Source organism: Cervus canadensis, chromosome 8 (assembly GCF_019320065.1).
Source record: "Cervus canadensis isolate Bull #8, Minnesota chromosome 8, ASM1932006v1, whole genome shotgun sequence".
NCBI lineage: Eukaryota > Metazoa > Chordata > Mammalia > Artiodactyla > Cervidae > Cervus > Cervus canadensis.
This window is the reverse complement of record NC_057393.1, coordinates 11949335-11966907: the sequence shown is the minus strand read 5'-3', so window position 1 is coordinate 11966907 and position 17573 is coordinate 11949335. Positions and strand designations below refer to the sequence as shown.

The 17573-nt window shown below is 38.5% G+C and overlaps 1 protein-coding gene across 4 annotated transcripts in view; it reads left to right on the top strand.

The window, feature by feature from the left end:
* The window catches only part of INPP5F (inositol polyphosphate-5-phosphatase F), an 88419-nt gene that overhangs the window by 11124 nt on the left and 59722 nt on the right, over positions 1-17573 (top strand). For 3 of the 4 annotated variants that reach the window (XM_043475290.1, XM_043475291.1, XM_043475293.1), the window contains exon 2: positions 11583-11663. In XM_043475290.1, coding sequence (XP_043331225.1) covers positions 11583-11663 — 81 coding nt within the window. Of the gene's footprint in view, positions 1-11582; positions 11664-17573 lie in introns of those variants that run through there. The other variant, XM_043475292.1, reaches the window with a different exon arrangement.

Below are 17573 nucleotides of genomic sequence, written 5' to 3'. Positions count from 1 at the left end.
GACTTAGCACGACCGCATGCATGCATATGTTAGTTTATATTTGCTAATTCCAAACCCCCAGTGCTTCCTTTTTCCACCCCTCCTCTGGCAACCACAAGTCTTTTCTCTGTGTTGGAGTCTATTTCTGTTTCATAGATTTGTTTATTTGTGTTGTATTTTAGATTCCACATATAAGTGATGTCATATGGTATTTGTGTTATCTTTCTCTTTCTGACTGATATTGCTTAGTATGATAATCTCTAAGTCCATCCATGTCCTAGTCCGTGGTATTTATATATATACCACATCTTTTTTTAACCATTCATCTGTTAATAGGCGTTTAGTTTGTTTCCATGTCTTGGGTATTGTAAATAGTACTGCTGCCCTTCGGATTATAGTTGTGTCAGGATGTATGCCCAGGAGTGGCTTACTGGATCATATAGCAACTTTAGTTTTAGTTTTTTGAGGAACCTCCATGTTGTTTTCTGTAATAGTTGCTCCAGTTTACATTTCAATCAACAGTGTAAGAGGGTTCTCTTTTCTCCACACCCTCTCCAACATTTGTTATTTGTAGACTTTTTAATGATGGCCATTCTGACCTGTGTGAGGTGGTATACCTTCTTATAGTTTTGGTTTGTAGTTCTCTAATAATTAGTGATGTTAAGGATCTATTCACATGTCTGTTGGTCATCTGTATGTCTTCTTTGGAGATGTGTCTGTTTAGAACTTCTGCCCAAAAAAACACTTCCAAATATGATCAAAACTTTGTAGCCCTGTTGCTGCACTGTAATTATTAAATCCCTGTTTTAATGGAGAAGTTTAGAAATTCTTAGGATCCCTTTTCTGGGTATGTATCTCATCTTTTAACTGTTTTGAGATTTTTTTTTTTTCTTTTCTATTTTTCCCTTAGGGTTATCTTTTTAAATGTATTTTTTTTTTTATACTAGCTTAACCAACTTTTGCCAGTTCACTGTATTATGAGCACTTTCTGCAGTTTATGGTACTTAATTTTATGAAAATAGTTCAAAGCTGTACATGGACAGGCATCATCTTTAAATCAGACTGGTAGGATAAAACTAAGCTACTAATGCAGAGTGCAACTAATAGCCTATAATCAGTTTGACCTATAATTGTCAACCTGGCTTACCTTAGAATCATCTGGAAGAAATTTACAAAATACCTATGCCTGGGCCCCACCCTGACCAACAGAGTCAGACTCTCCAGGTGTGGGGCCCAGGTATCAGTATTTATAAAGCTCCCAGATGATGACAATGATGGCCAGGATCCAGGGCCATTGAGCTGGAGTTCACACTGGGAAAGCAGCAGCTGCTAGAACTTCTAAATTGGATTAGCTCTTTAGCTTGCTGAATGCTGGAAAAATAATTACTGTTAGAGTTGAGAGAAATGTATATCAAATTTTGCATTTATAAGAAGGCAGCTGAATCAAATTATTCCTTAACCTTTTCTTCTGGCCTAATTAAATTTTGAGAATTAAAGTATGGATGAGCTAACTACTAGAACTTCTAGTTCCTCATTGTAGAACCCTTTCCCTCATCCGTTTGATTTTGGTGTTGGTAATTGCCTTTTCAGAGCAATAATACTGTTTGTCTTTAGCAGGAAATGAAACTTGGGTCAGATTATATATGCAAACCTTGGACCTTTTTTTTTTTTTTTGACACAAGAGAAACTGCCTATAAACTTCAGCAGCTGTGCAAAACCCAGGGTTGTTCTTGGGCTCAGGGAGCAACATCAGTTATGGCTCTTGGAATGAGTGACTCATGCTCTCTGCAAGCACACAGTACTTAATCACTTGTTTTCTGTATACCAGGAAGAGGATGGCATATGAAAATAGAAGCCATGTACTGCCAAATGGGATCTGAAATAAGAGTGGAAATGTTGACCTAATGGGTCAGACAATTGAGCTTATGATGAAATACTTATGTCTTTGGGTGTATGTTCCTTTAATGATTTCTCTAATTAAAATTTGGCGTTATTTCTCAAACCCTATGCTTTTGTAATTTGTAAGCAACTCTACTCTTTGCTAGGTAATTTTGATAATCCTAAAATTTAAAACCTTTTTGCAAACTTCAAATGTTTCTCTTTTGAAATTGCATGCCATGTTGGAATATGCCTTTTGAAGGAAGGATTAGAAGGCAGTACATTTGTTGGAGCAGATCAATTACCTGGCTGTTCTTTGTGGAAGGACAAGCCCACTGGCCATTTTCCCTGCCATTCCCATGTCTTCTGCCTCCGGAGTAACCATTAATAATGGTGACAGGGTGTCCATTAATAAGCATATCTAAATTACTACATGCAGTCCATGGGGTCGAAAAGAGTTGGATGCAACTGAACTGAAGTACTACATATGCTTAGACCAATATGGTTTATACTGGTCTCTATGTGAACACTCTGCTAGTGCTTTTATTTTTATTTCCTTAGTAACAGATTAAAAACTACACACATTTTGAAGTGTCTGTGTGTCAGACACTGTACCAGGCGTAAAGTCATAGCAGCTCAAATAGACACACTTAGCCTCCCTTCTTGTGCCAGTTATGTAGCCTGCTTCAGGCCTTCCTCCACTGGCTTGTCTCTTGTCTCTTTATTGGCGTGAGAAACTGTGAGCACTTCTTAGAGATTTTAACATAATTTAAAGTTTCCCAAATTTTAGTTGTCTTTCATTGTGAGAAATCACATGTTCATTATTTATTATATTTATTGAAAGAGAATTCTTTTATTATTAAGAGTGCCCACCTAGCAGAGACTTGTGTTTTGGGACTTTTCTTGTTTTTTAATATTTATTTTTAATTGGAGGATAATTGCTTTACGATGTTGTATTGATTTCTCTTGTACAGCAGTGTGAAGCAGCTATAAGTACAGCTTGAGCCTCCCTCCCACTCCCCCATCTCACCCTTTGTTGTCACAGAGAATCTTCCCACTGGCTTTCTGTTTTACACATGATAATGTATATATTTCAGTGGTACTCTCTTCATTTGTTCCATCTTTTCCTTCCGCTACTGTGTTCACAAATCTGTTCTCTATATCTGTGTCCGTATCTCTGCCCTGCAAATAGGTTCACCAGTAACATTTTTCTAGATTCCGTATATATTTATTTTCTCTCTTTCTGACTTATTTTACTCTGTATAACGGGTTTAGGTTCATCAATCTCAGTTTAACTGACTCAAATTCATTTCCTTTTATGGCTGAGTGATATTCCTTTGTATGTATGTACCATAACTGCTTTATCCATTCATCTGTCGATGGACATATAGGTTGCTTCCGTGTCCTGGCTATTGTAAATCCTTCCGCAATGAACATTGGGGTACACGTATATTTTAGAATTGTGGTTTTTTTCAGGGTATATTCTCAGTAGTGGGATTGCTGGGTCATTTGGTAGTTTTATACTTAGTTTGTTAAGGAATATCCATTCTGTTCTCCATAGTGACTGTATCAATTTGCATTCCCACCCACAGTGCAGAGGGTCCCCTTTTCTCCACATCCTCTTCAGTGTTTATTGTTTGTAGATTTTTTGGTGATGGCCATTCTGACCAGTGTGAGATGATACCTCATTGTAGTTTTGATTTGCGTTTCTCTAATCAAGAACAATGTTGAGGGACTGTCTTTTAAAACAGTAAAAACTTAAGATGTTAAAAAAAAAAAAAAAAAAAACTTAAGATGTTAGTCTTATTAAAAGTCAAAGAGAATAAGCGATTGGTGGGAGAAGATTTCCAGTTCACTCTCTCATGCTTGTTTCTATTCACCTATTTATCTGGTTCAGTAACTGTTGAATGAGTCCCTGTTGTGCGTCAAACCCTGTGCTAGGCTGCAGGCATGTATCCCATCCTTCCACAAACAACAGCTGTGTAATTGATCTGCTGCAACAAATGTATTGCTTCCTAACCCTTCTTTTGAAAAGTATATTCTGTAAACAAAATAGACTAGAATTAAATTGATAGAAAAATTGAGACTTGATAGTCTTCTTTTTGAGACTTAGGAATCTTTTAATTGGTAAGTTGAAATTGGTAAGTTGAAATACATTTATTATAATTAATAACAACAATGCTGCCTTTTATTCATCTTTTCCATTTATCGTGCTTTTTCTCAGTCTTTTTTTTTTTTTGTTGTTCTATCACCTTTTGCTGTGTTCCACTGGGTAGTATGAATTTTGTTTTATTTATTTATTTATTTTTTGTTTTTTGGATGGTGTGAATTTTTTCAGATGTCTTTCTGTTGCTGATTAAAAGTTACCCATCCTGTTTTTCATTCTTGTGTTGTTTCTCAGAACTTCAGACCAGTAGTTATTTTCACATATATAACTGAAGTCTACTGATGTCTGTCACATATTAAAAAGCAGAGATATTACTTTGCCAACAAAGGTCTGTCTAGTCAAAGCTATGGTTTTTCCAGTATTCATGTATGGATGTGAGAGTTGGACTATAAGGAAAGCTGAGCACTGAATAATTGATACTTTTGAACTGTGGTGTTGGAAAAGACTCTTGAGAGTCCCTTGGACAGCAAGGAGATCCAAGCAGTCCATCCTAAAGATCGGTCCTCAATATTCATTGGAAGGAATGATGCTGAAGCTGAAACTCCAGTACTTTGGCAACCTGATTTGAAGAACCGACTCATCAGAAAATACCCTGATGCTGGGAAAGATTGAAGGTGGGAGGATAAGGGGACGACAGAGGATGAGATGGTTGGATGGCATCACTGACTCAATGGACATGAGTTTGAGTAAACTCCGGAAGTTGGTGATGGACAGGGAGGTCTGGCATGCTACAGTCCATGGGGTCGCAAAGAGTTGGGCACAACTGAGCGACTGAACTGATGTCTGTGTCTTTTTCCCAAGCAATGTTTCAACCTTTGTTTAGACTCTCCCTCAGATTTTTCCTCTCCAGTGTAAGGGACTTTGGGGAGGGGAGGAAGCTGGCAGTCATGCTTGATTTGCCATTTGGACCTGAATTGGGTTGCTAGGACTGAGACTGCATGCCTAATTTTGAGCTGCATCAGAGCCCTGTATCTGTTTCACATTCTGAAGAAACAGAATTTTGGGGGCATATATAAGCATTGAGATATTTCATAAAACCTTTATTAGTCTCAGAAAGCCTTTATGGATTATGGCCTTACCATAAATTTTAATGCAAAAAAAATTATTGAAGTTTTTTTTTTTAAATATCCTTTCCTTTAAAAAAAAGCCATATGTAGACCCTTGATATAAAAATCTACAGAGAGATTGATTGAGTGGTAGGGACCTGGAATTTTAAATGCATATACATTTCCCAACTTGAGGTAAAAGTTATTGAACATTTATGTGCCAGACATTGTGCTGGGTACTTTCACATAATTCTTTCATTTAATCCTCATGAAAGTCCTGTAAGTTAGATGGATTCCTGCTTATGAAAGAGGAACCTAAAATTGAAAGGGGTTCTGAGACTGCAGTAGAGCTAGTAGGACTTTTCTCTCGGGACATGGAACGAAGGTTGTGTCCTCATCATGTAGACTCTCTTGACTCTGTCCAGCCTTTCATTTCCAGACTGTGCACACCCCTGTCATCTGGATCTCCAGCTTTAGGATTGCCCCTTTGGGTCTACTCTCTACATAGTGGCCCTAAAGTTTAATCTCACATGCAAATCTGCCCTCTCTGGAGGAAATGGCTCCTGAATTTACTGTCTGTGGTGCTCCTGAGTTGTTCCCTGTTGGTTTTTCAGCCTTATTCTTACAGCTTCCTGCCTTTTACCTTAGGGCCTTACCATACCAAACCATTTTAGAGTCTTCACTGCATTCAGTAAATATGTGAGTGCCTGTTATGTATTAAACAATCTGCTGGCTGTGAGGCTCCCCAGGGCTTTTCTCATGACCCAGATGGTGGAGGTCTCGGTCCTCAACAAGGACAGCAGCAGTGGGGCTGGAGAGAAGTGAAACATCAGATATGAGGAGGTGGAGTCAACAGGACTTGGTGAGGAAGAAAAGCATTTTGAATGTCTCCCAGGTTCTGGCTTGTGCAGCTGGAATGATGGTGGTGAGCTGGAAGACTCCATATAATTTTAAAATGAGAGTGTCATATCTGAGTAATTACACCTGGTAGGGAAGCTTATGGTATTAGAGGTATGATAGAGCACTGGAGTGAGAGTGAGAAAGGGGGTTTCGGTTTTCACAATATGGGTAGTTAGTATCGGACACTTTAACCTCTGCCAGCCATGATTATGTTTGTTTGAAATACTGCAGATGACTTTCACTTTGCCACTTCAGATACTGAACCCTTCTAGTGTTATCAATGCAAATTATCTGACTCCAACCTACTTTTTCATTCTGAGTCATATGTTCAGTTGTCCGTTCAGCATTTTGAAGCCTGTGGTGTATGTATCATGCACCTGGGACATAAAGCTGAATGAGACCAGGTCTCAATGAATTTTCTGTTCTCGATGAGCTTCCTGTTCAGTCAGAGAGACAGGCAAATCAGTAATTAGGTGCATTAAACCAAAATGATAAGTCAAGATGGGTATATGAGCATGGTCCAGGGGGCTCACAAAAGAGAGCCTGATCAGCTCTGCTGGGTGGGTGGAGTGGGGAATGTGTCAGGGAACACCGGTGACCCTTGTTCTGAGTCAGGAATGAAAAGCAGGCTGAAGTGGGTGGGGAGCAGCATTCCAGGCCCAGCCCTCGGACACTTCTGGAAGATGAAGGATGCTGGGGGTGGGGAGGCAGGAAGAGGGTAGACAGGAGCAACCCATGCACAGCCTTGCAAGCTTTTCCAAGGAATTTGGACTTGTTTCTCAGGCTGTGGGATGTAGGAGAAGTAATATGATTGGGTTAACAGTGTTCTGTGTTGTATGTACCTATTTTTTTTAATGCCTGATATATTTCTTTTACAATATTGATCTTAGTTAGACAAACTAGACTTTAGGGCAAAAGAGCATTATTTGAAATAAAGGCAGTTATTACATCCTGATGAACAGAGCAGTTCACCAGGAAGATATGATAATTCTGAATCTGTATGTGCCTGACAACCTAGTTTCAAAACATATAACGCAAAAATTACAGAGGAAAAACGGGACGGGGGAATACATAAAGCATGAGATTTAAAAAAACAAAACAAAACACCCTCTCAAACTGTCAATACTAGGCTAAGCAGTCAAATAATTAGCAAGTACATAGAGCAGTTGAATAAAATGACAAAGTTGACAATGAGCCCTTACCCCAGAGTTTAATAGTGTATTCATGTTTGAAGTAAGAAATACTTTTAAAATTCTGACCTGAGCAGACACATATGTATGTATGTACCAGAAACATTGTGAAATGTTTCTACGAGGTGCAGTTTTTCTGTTTTCTGTTTCATTGCTGTTAGTGCTGATCTCTTTGTACAAAACTGATAAAATGACCCACTACTGGATTGAATTGATGCCCTTTTTCTTGAAAACACTAAGCAAATATACATGCTTTTCAAGTACACACATAACATTTACAAACTGACTTTCTGGATTCTCCTCACCACGCCTAGCATCTGGTGCTCCTCTTGTTCTGCCTGTCCTTCCCCCTGCGATAGAAAAGATGACTTTGACTCCTATTTTTACTGAGTCAAGGCCATTCGATACATGCATCTGCTTCTCAGCTCCATTTCTATATTTAGCCTTTTCATCTTTTCTTCCAGACTTAGTAAAAAGTAATATCCCGCCCCCCGCCCCCTCCCCGGGTTAACGCTTATATCTGTACTTTTGATTTCATTTTCTTTTGTTTTCTTTTCCTCCTTTAGTATCTCCTCTGGTTCTTATACCTAGACATTTCCCCTTGACCATCCCATCATGAACTCAGTCTTAATGAACTTAACTGGTTCTCTCTTTGGATCTCAAAGATTATCAGTGATTGTTATTTTTAGTCAGTTAGACCACAAAATATAGTTTTTTTGTTTTTTTTTAAGTGAAATTTTAATGTTCTTCAATGGCTGATATAGTCAAATGGTTCAAAATGCCATAGGTGCAAAAGGGTATTATTGAGTTAAGAGGTTTTCACCCACCTTTTCTCCCAGCTACTATATACCCTGCTTTTTGTGCCTTGCTCTTTCTTACTCATCTCTGTCCTCATCTTATCCCTCTCTAAAGAGGAGAGCTGTTTCACTGTCATTTGTAAGTTTACCCTCTTCCTGTCCTTTGTGTAGCTTCCTTTAAGGTGTTTCATGTTAATCTCCTCTGTACTTTCTTCACCTACTGCCCACCCTGCTCCCCAACTACCATATCCTTTCAAGCCAACACTCTTGTAATAAGTAAATAACCATCTAGCTCCTTTCCCTGTTTGTAGTCTCCACCTCCTTTCAATGCTGTCAGCTAATCCCTGGCTGCAGCCTTGTTTTACTTTTGTTATTATTTGCCTGCCCAGGCCTCCAGGAAGTAAGGTTCCTTAATTAGTCTTTTATTCAAGTCTCTCCTTATTGGCCTCAGTGTACTTTTTCCAGTCTTCCCAATGAAGATCTCTACCATACCTACCGTACTCCTTGGTTTTCTGATCTATATTGTTTGCTCCTTTATTTTTATATCTTCTCAGTGCCTGGTTCCTGAAATGTACCTGATAAGTATTTCCCCAGTGAAGGGATGGATTCCAAAACAAACCTTGTACTTTCTTTCTGCCACATCATTCTTTCTGATTTCCTTATGCTTGAAGTTCCACTTCCTCTGTGTAACCGCCCATGACTGCTTTAGCTCTGACTTCTCATCCTCCTCCATATTCCTCGAGCTCATTTGATACCTGAGGGATAGAATCCTTGCAACTGTGCTTGTTCATCTGGGGTCAGGGTGAGATTATGAGGAGCTGGAGCTCTTTCCTTAGCAGGGGCATCAGTGTTGGCAGAGGTTGAGATGTGGCCTGCCTGACAGGGATTCTGGTTATTTGAAAAGAAATCAGGATCCTTCTAGTTTATACACCAACATGAATTCCAGAGTTAGGGTTAGATTTTTATAAAATAACAAAGAGGGGAAATTAATAAATTATTGATAACAGGTAAGGAACAACTTAGTGATCTTCCCTGTAGCTCAGATGGTAAAGAATCTGTCTGCAATGCAGGAGACTTGGGTTCGATCCCTGGGTCAGGAAGATCCTCTGGAGAAGGAAATGGCAACCCACTCCAGTATTTTTGCCTGGAGAATCCCACGGACAGAGGAGCCCAGCAGGCCACAGTCCATGGGGTCGCAAAGAGTCAGACACAACTGAGCGACTGACACTACTACCACTAAGGAACAAATTGATAAAATAATAAGTGAAAAAATGATGGATATTGAAAATGATTTTTATAAAAATTTAAAATTGAAATTGAAAGTATTTACAAACATGTCAGAGTTGGTGTCCTTAATATAAAAACTCATAAATCCATAAAGAACATAAAAAAAAATTCTTAGACAATCTGAATAAGGAAATCATAGAAGAAGAACCATAAGCAGCCAGTTTTATAATTAAATGTTTAATCTTACCAGCAATGAAAAGAAACATCATTTAGGCAATGGATGCCATCAAAATAGCAAAATTTACAAAGAAATTCTAAATGATGGCAAACATAAGAAGCATTTTCATATGCTTCTGGCAGAAATCTAACTTGGTCTTTAACCTTTGTAGATAGTATTGAAAGCTTTAATTTTTTTTTAAGTTTTCACCTACTGATTTCATCCCTAAGAATTTGTCCTAAAGCTATTAATTAGTGAGCAAATAAAATACTTGCATGATGTTCATCATTTATCACAGCATTTTTTATTATAATAGGGAAAAACTGGAAATGACTTAAATGCCCAAGAGTGAGAAAGTGCTTCCTTAAATGGAAAATTAGACATCTGTGAAGTTATAAATTTGAAGAATTTTAAGGGTGTTAGAAAATACTCATGAAATATTATAAGAAAAAGTTAGCATATAGTGCTGTATTAACAATATTGCAGTTGGATATGCACACAGATATATGATGTGAAATGTAGCAAAATAATATCTCTGGGTGACAGGATGGAAGTGATAAAAGTATTTTTTCCAATCTTATAGTGTATTACTTTATAATAAGAATGCATGTTACTTAAAATGTAAATATTATCTTATTGATTAGTTTCATATATGTATAGATTCTGAGGGAGGCACTGTATTTGGACGGTTAAGAGCACAGGCCATGAGGTGCAGACCTGGCTTTGAATTGCAGCTCTGTCCTTGGCCCATTGTGTGATATGGCCACTTTGCTTTTCTAAGGCTCCATGTCCTCATCTGTAATTTGGGACTCCTAATACCTAACTGCTAGAGTTATCAGGATTAGAAATGATAGTATGTATAATAGCCTTTAAAAAATTAATTCTCTATTTTACTTTAATTCTTGCAATAAAAACAGAAGTCAACTTTTTTTTTGCCTCCCACTGAATATATCATTAATAACAAAGATGTTTAAGATACAATAGTCAAAACTCAAATGAATTTGGAGACTATTAAGTCTTCTGTAATTACGCACATGAGTTACAGATTGATTATACGTTTCATTAAAATAGAATTTAAATGGTAATAATTAAAATGTAATTTAAAATTTCTGCTAAGAGAAATATTGTTTTCATTCTTGCTAATCTTTTCCTGCTATTGAGCCACCACTAACGTTACCTTTATCTCCATGGGTATAACAGCCTTTTGTAGCCTGGGTTCCACAACAGAATTCAGCCCTAACGTCCTCAGGCATCTATTGTGTGTAATGAATTAGCTTCTCGTCTGTGTGTCTAGAATGGTACAAATGATCTGCCATCCTTGGGAGAATTGAGAATGCAGTCATCCAGGTCATTGTCTGGTTCTGTGGTTGAGGTGAGAAACCCTGACTGATGCCTGACACATAGTAGGCACTCAGTGTGAACAGAGGTGACTCCTGTTGTTGCTGCCGTAGAAGTCACATGAAAGAGAACTCGCCTTCCGAATTTCTTTGTTTGGTGTTAGCTTCTTCGGGAAAGGAGATTTTCCAGAGTGTGATTCAGTAAGTGGACATCTCTGGGGGGGGTTCTCAGGCCTTGTCTTTGGATCTGAGACTGGCTCTGGCAGTAGGACCTTGGATAACTCCTCTCTTTGCCCTCTTATATTGTACCAGCCTCCTTCCTCCACTGCAGGGCGCCAAAGTACTGCCTCCCATCCAAGTAGAGTTTTAGAATGTCAGTTATCTCCCCATAACTGTCCTTATGTTAGAGGACTTACTCAGGCCTCGGATTTAATGCTTCTCTACAATGGCTTGCTAGTATTGTATTCAGTTCTGGGTGTTGATACCTGCTCTTTGGGGTTGCTGATCATTTTTTAATACATTGCTAAAGACTGTTTTTTAAATCATCTTGTGACTTTTCTGTGACATTTCTTTTTAAATTTTTTTATTTTTATACAGTGTTAAAGGTTACTTTCCATTTACAGTTATCAGGAAATATTGGTTATATTCCTTGTGTTGTGTTACATAATACATCCTTGAGCCCATCTTACACCCAGTAGTTTGTACCTCCCCTTCCCTCATCTTTATCTTGTCCCTTCTCCTTTCCCTCTCCCCACTGGTAACCACTAGTTTGTTCTCTATAAAGATACTGTTTTAATGTTTTCCAATGAATATTTTCTCATGACTGCTTCTTATTTTATTTTAGCTACCGATCTGCTTCTTGCCTGGAATCCCATTTGTTTGGGGTTGGTAGAAGGTGTTATTGGAAAAATTCAGCTTCATTCAGGTATGTTTCTGTAAACTCTTTAAGCTTGTCAAATTTAATGTGGCATTCTATGACATTGTCTTCTTTGAGGATAAATGTAGATTCTGTAATGGCTTTGATTCCTTTACCTTAATTTTGGATCTACCCAAAGTGGGTATATTTCCATGTTGCAGAAACCAGTACTCAAGAGACCAAGCACCACACTCGGGGAGTTGGAGAACTCAGGTTTATTACGCCAGCGGGCCAGAGGAGTTAACACTCCAGGTTCTGAGCCCCGAACAAAGGGATTACAGCGTTTTTATAGACAAACTGTAGTGGGCAACACTAGCTGTTAATAGGTTGGTTTAAACTAAGGGGTTTCATGCACGCAGAAACAGTGGTCAAGATGGGGAAGGGGGATGCCTGACCTGGACAGGCATGATTAAGCAGGTTTGCAGGGGCTGGGCGACTGCAAAGAGCCTGACAAGGGTGAGTGAGATAAACTCCAGTTCCTAGTATTGCAAGTCCCCACTTTCTGAAACTACGTGATCTACGTGATCTAGACTTTGCAACGGGTGAGCTGAGTTATAGAGGCAGGAGGTGAAGGAGGTTATGTAAAATTTTAACTTTCCCTCTTCATCTGTATAAGGGAAACAAAAATACAGGCATCCCTCATTTTATTGTCCTTTGAGATGTTGTGTTTTATTTTACAGATTGAAGGTTTATGGCAATTCTGAGTCCAACAAATACATTGGTGCCATTTTTCCAATAGCATTTGGTCATTTCATGTTTCTGTGTCACATTTAGGTAATTCTTAAAATATTTCAAACTTTATATTTTGATCACTTGTGATCAGTGATTTTTGTTACTGTTATGATTCACTTAAGGCTCAATTTAATTGAAGGATAGTTAATATACAGTGTTAGTTTCTGGTATACGGCAAAGTGATTCAGTTGTGCATATATGTGTATATATATATATATATACACACACACACACACACTTTCATGTTCTTTTATATTATAGGTTAATATAAGATACTGAATATAGTTCCTTGTATAGTACAGTAGGATCTTGTTGCTTATCTATTTTATATTTATATATAGAAGTTTGTACCTGCTAATCCCAAGCTCCTAGTTCATCCCTCTCCTGTTCCTCTTCCCTTTGGTAACCATAAGTTTGTTTTTTAAGTCTATGAGTCTTTCTCTATTTCGTAAATAAGTTCATTTGTGTTATATTTTAGATTCCATGGGTAAGTGATATCGTATGGTGTTTGTCTTTCTCTTTCTGGCTTATTTATCTTACGATAATCTCTAGGTCTATCCATGTTGCTGCAAATGGCATTATTTCATTCTTCATTAAGGCTGAATAGTTTTCTATTGCCTATATACCACGTCGTCTTTATCCATTCATCTGTTGATGGGCGTTTAGTTGCTTCCATGTCTTGGCTATTATAAATAAATAGTGCTGCTATGAACTTTGGTACATTGCTATGTATCTTTTCAAATTATAGTTTTCCCTGGATATGTGCCCTGGGGTGGGATTACTGGATCATGTGGCAACTGTATTTTTAGTTTTTAAAGAAACTTCCATACTGTTTTCTATGTGGCTGCACCAATTTACATTCCCACCAACAGTGTTGGAAAGTTTCCTTTTCTCCACACACTCTCCAACATTTATTATTTGTAGACTTTTTAATAATGGCCATTCTGACTGGTGTGAGGTGGTACCTCATTGTTTTGATTTGCGTTTCTCTAATAATTAGCCTTGTTGAGCATCTCTTCAAGTGCCGACTGGCCATCTGTATGCCTTCTCTGGAGAAATGTTAAGGTAATTTTTTGCCCATTTTTGATTGAGTTGTTTGTTTTCTTGTTACTGAGTTGTATGAGCTGTTTGTGTATTTTGGAATTTAAGCCCTTGTCAGGAACATGGTTTGCAAATATTTTCTCCTATTCTGTAGATTGTCTTTTTATTTTGTTTATGGCTTCCTTTGTTGTACAAAAGCTTATAAGTTTGGATTAAGTCCCATTTGTTTATTTTTGGTTTTATGTCTATTGCCTGGGGAGACTGACCTTAGAAAGCAGTGGTATGATTTATGTCAGAGAATGTTTTGTCTTTGTTCTCTTCAAGGAGTTTTATGGTGTTGTCTTATACTTAAACCATTTTGAGTTTGCTTTTGTGTATAGTGTGAGGGTGTGTTTTAACTTCATTGATTTACATGAGCTGTCCAGCTTTTCCAGCACCACTTGCTGAAGAACCTGTCTTTTCTCCATGGTAGTCAATATGTTCAGTGAAGAAGTACTTTTAATTAAAGTATGTACATTTTTAGACATCCGTTGCACACTTAGTAGACTACAGTTTGGTGAAAACAACTTTCATAGGCACTGGGAAACCAAAAAACTTTGTGTGACTTGTTTTATTGCTGTGTTTGCTTCATTGCACTAGTCTGGAACTGAATGTACAGTATCTCCAAGGGATGCCTATAAAGTTTTAGAGAAAGGAGGCATAATGTTAAAATCATTTCTTCCTGTTAAACCCAACAACTTATTAAATGCCTACTCTCAGGAATTGTGTTAGTTGGTGAAATACAGTAGTGAGCAAAAACTGACCTATTTCCACCCTCATGGAGCTTTCGGTTTAAGAGGGAAGACTAGACATTAGTGATTAATCACTGAAATAAATGTATAATTCTTTGTTAATTGTGTTAGGTGCTCTGACAGATACACCAACTTCAGTGGTTTTGAGGGAGAAGATAGTGGGAATAAGGCTGGAGAGGTAGGCAGGTGGCAGACCAGGACTGATCGGCTTTGGTCAGCTGTCTATTCCTTATATAGTCAACTCTGGCTAGGGAAGAGAAAGGGTTGGTTAGTACACAGTGTGGTACTTCTAGGAATCCTGTCCAGGGAAGGCAAATTGATGGAAGGTTTAGTTCATTCACCAGACCCTCCTTGGGAAGGACAGGCACCTGTGCCCTGAGTTCAGAGGGAATTTTGTTAAAAGATAGGTGTTATATAGGCAGGTCCCAAAAAGTCATGAAAAGGACTAACTGAAATATTTTAAGCATGAAATTTAAATATATATTTTTCCTTTGTTATCGATTTTAATGTGAGTTAAAAGCTATAGGAAGCTTTGCTATTACTGCTGTGTAATCAGGAGTGTAGCCACCTTTGTATGTTTTTAAAAATTCTTTTAAGGTAAAATTATTGCGCATTTGGAAGCCAAGTTGATTTCTGAATATAAAGCACAAACTGCCATAGACAGTCTTAATTTCCTTTTGCTAATTTTTTTATTTAAAAAAGTTGTTAAATATTTTATCGACACAAAGAGCTATTTGTCACCAATACACAGTATACTTGTTGTAAATTAAACACGTTTATCTACCATGTAGATTAAGAAATGAAACCCATGTCTTTGGGACTCGCGCTGCCTTTCTCCAAGTGTCTCTTCCCTTCAAGAGAACCTGTGATTTTGAATATTGTACTTATTAGCCCATTGATTTTCATTATTGCTTTTGTTACATATCTATCCCTAAATAATATGTTGCTAAGTTTTGTATTTTGGAAATTTTGTATAAATGTTATTAAGCCACTTGTGTTCTTTCACCTGTTGCCCCTACCCACACAACTGGATACTTTTGAGATTTGTCCACTTTGATATATGAAACTTTAGTTCCTGTCTTCACTATTGTATTACTATATCATAAGTTGTCCTTTTTCCCATCATTGGGTAATTTTTGTTTTTTGGGCCTTTTTTTTTGCCATTAGAAATGAGACCACTGTGAGTGTTCTTGTACATTCTGTCTTTGGTAGTTTTAAATTCTTTCAAGACAAAGGAGAAAAGCATTTAGACATTGTGTAACATGCTAATAAGTATTTTAGTCACACTCTCCTACCTGTCCACATTTACATACGTATATTTTTAATTCATTTATATGCTGACAGGATAATTTCACAGTTGAATGTTCTGAGCTAAAATTCATTTTCTATTGTTTAAGTGAAGCGTATGAAACTTTTGAGTTATTTTTCTCCAATTTCAGTTACATCTTGAAACAATGAATAAATCACTGACATGAGTCAAGAGACCTGAACTCAAGCTTTATTTATTAGAGCTTTGAGATATGAGAGAAATTACATAACATCTGTTTCATCTGTTGCTGTGTAATAAACTGCCACAAAAGTTTTGAAGCCTTAAAACAGTAACAGTTTATAGTATCTCAAGTTGTGTGGGTTGACACATGGCTCTTCTGCCCTTTTTGTCTGTTGGCCAGGGTCATCTGAGAGGCAGCACTCAGCTAGGGGTTTGCCTGGGGCATCTTAGTTTTCCTTCATGTGGCATTTCTGTCCATGTAGCTCATCTCACAAGGCCTCTTTTTGGGACCTCTTGGTCTCCTGGATACCTGGACATCCTTTCAGGGTGCTGAGGTGACAAGTTCCAGTGTAGAAGGGCTTATCGAACCTCTGCTTGCATTAGAGGTTGCTAATATCCCATTGGTCAGAGGAGGTCACACAGGCAAACCCAGAACCAACATGGGAAGGGGCTTCGCAAGGGTTTGCATCCCAGGAGTTTAGTTCACTGGGGCCCCCAATGCCCCAGACTCTCTCAGTTCAGTTCAGTTGCTCAGTCGTGTCCGACTCTTTGCAACCCCATGAATCGCAGCACACCAGGCCTCCCTGTTCATCACCAACTCCCGGAGTTTACTCAAACTCATGTCCATCGAGTTGGTGATGCCATCCAGCCATCTCATCCTCTATTGTCCCCTTCTCCCCTGTCTTCAATCTTTCGCAGCATCAGGGTCTTTTCCAATGAGTCAATTCTTGGCATGAGGTGGCCAAAGTATTGGAGTTTCAGCTTCAGCATCAGTCCTTCCAATGAACACCCAGGACTGATCTCCTTTAGGATGGACTGGTTGGATCTCCTTGCAGTCCAAGGAACTCTCAAGAGTCTTCTCCAACACCACAGTTCAAAAGCATCAATTCTTTGGCGCTCAGCTTTCTTCACAGTCCAACTCTCATATCCATACATGACCACCGGAAAAACCATAGCCTTGACTAGACAGATCTTTGTTGGCAAAGTAATGTCTCTGCTTTTTAATATGCTGTCTAGGTTGGTCATAACTTTCTTTCCAAGGAGTAAGCGTCTTTTAATTTCATGGCTGCAATCACCATCTGCAGTGATTTTGCTACTTCCTTGTAAACTATAAGGTGAAAGTGAAGTCGCTCAGTCGTGTGTGAGTCTTTGCGACCCCAATGGACTGTAGTCTGCCAGGCTCCTCTGGTAGGCAAGAGTACTGGAGTGGGTTGCCATTTCCTTCTCCAGAGGATCTTCCCAATCCAGGGATCAAACCCGGGTCTCCTGCATTGTAGGCAGATGCTTTACCGTCTGAGCCACCAGGGAAGTAAACTATAAAACAAGAGTAAAAATAACTGCTCACTTTTTTTCCTGAGGGTATTGTGGGTCTCATGTGTGGTGATATACCTAAAGGTGCTTAGTAAATTATCACTATTTTATCAGTTCTTTTGGTTGCAAATACAAACCTATCAGTTTATGCAAACAAGTTTTTATTAGAATTCAAGGGAACAAAACCAAAAAGTTGATTTGTTCAGGATCTGAGATTACACTTTGTGGCAGATAGTCTCTGACCGTCACTTTTCCCTGTACATCTCTTATACATTCTTCTCTTCTTCTGGCTTTCTCTGTGTTTGTGGGATGAAATTTCTGTCTTTATGTGGTACTCAGACCGACCTTAGCCCCCAAGCCAACCAGCATCTGATGTACCCTATAACTTCTGGAGATTGACTGGTTCTCTAGTTAAGACTAGGGAGGGAGGAGGCCCTTTCTGGCTCAGTCTGAGTCAGGGGCCTCCCCTGGTCACAAAGTTCGAACACGCCCACTACTCTAAGCAGGACAGTCAGTCAAAGCAGGAGGGTTTGAACTCGGCAAACAAACTCAAAG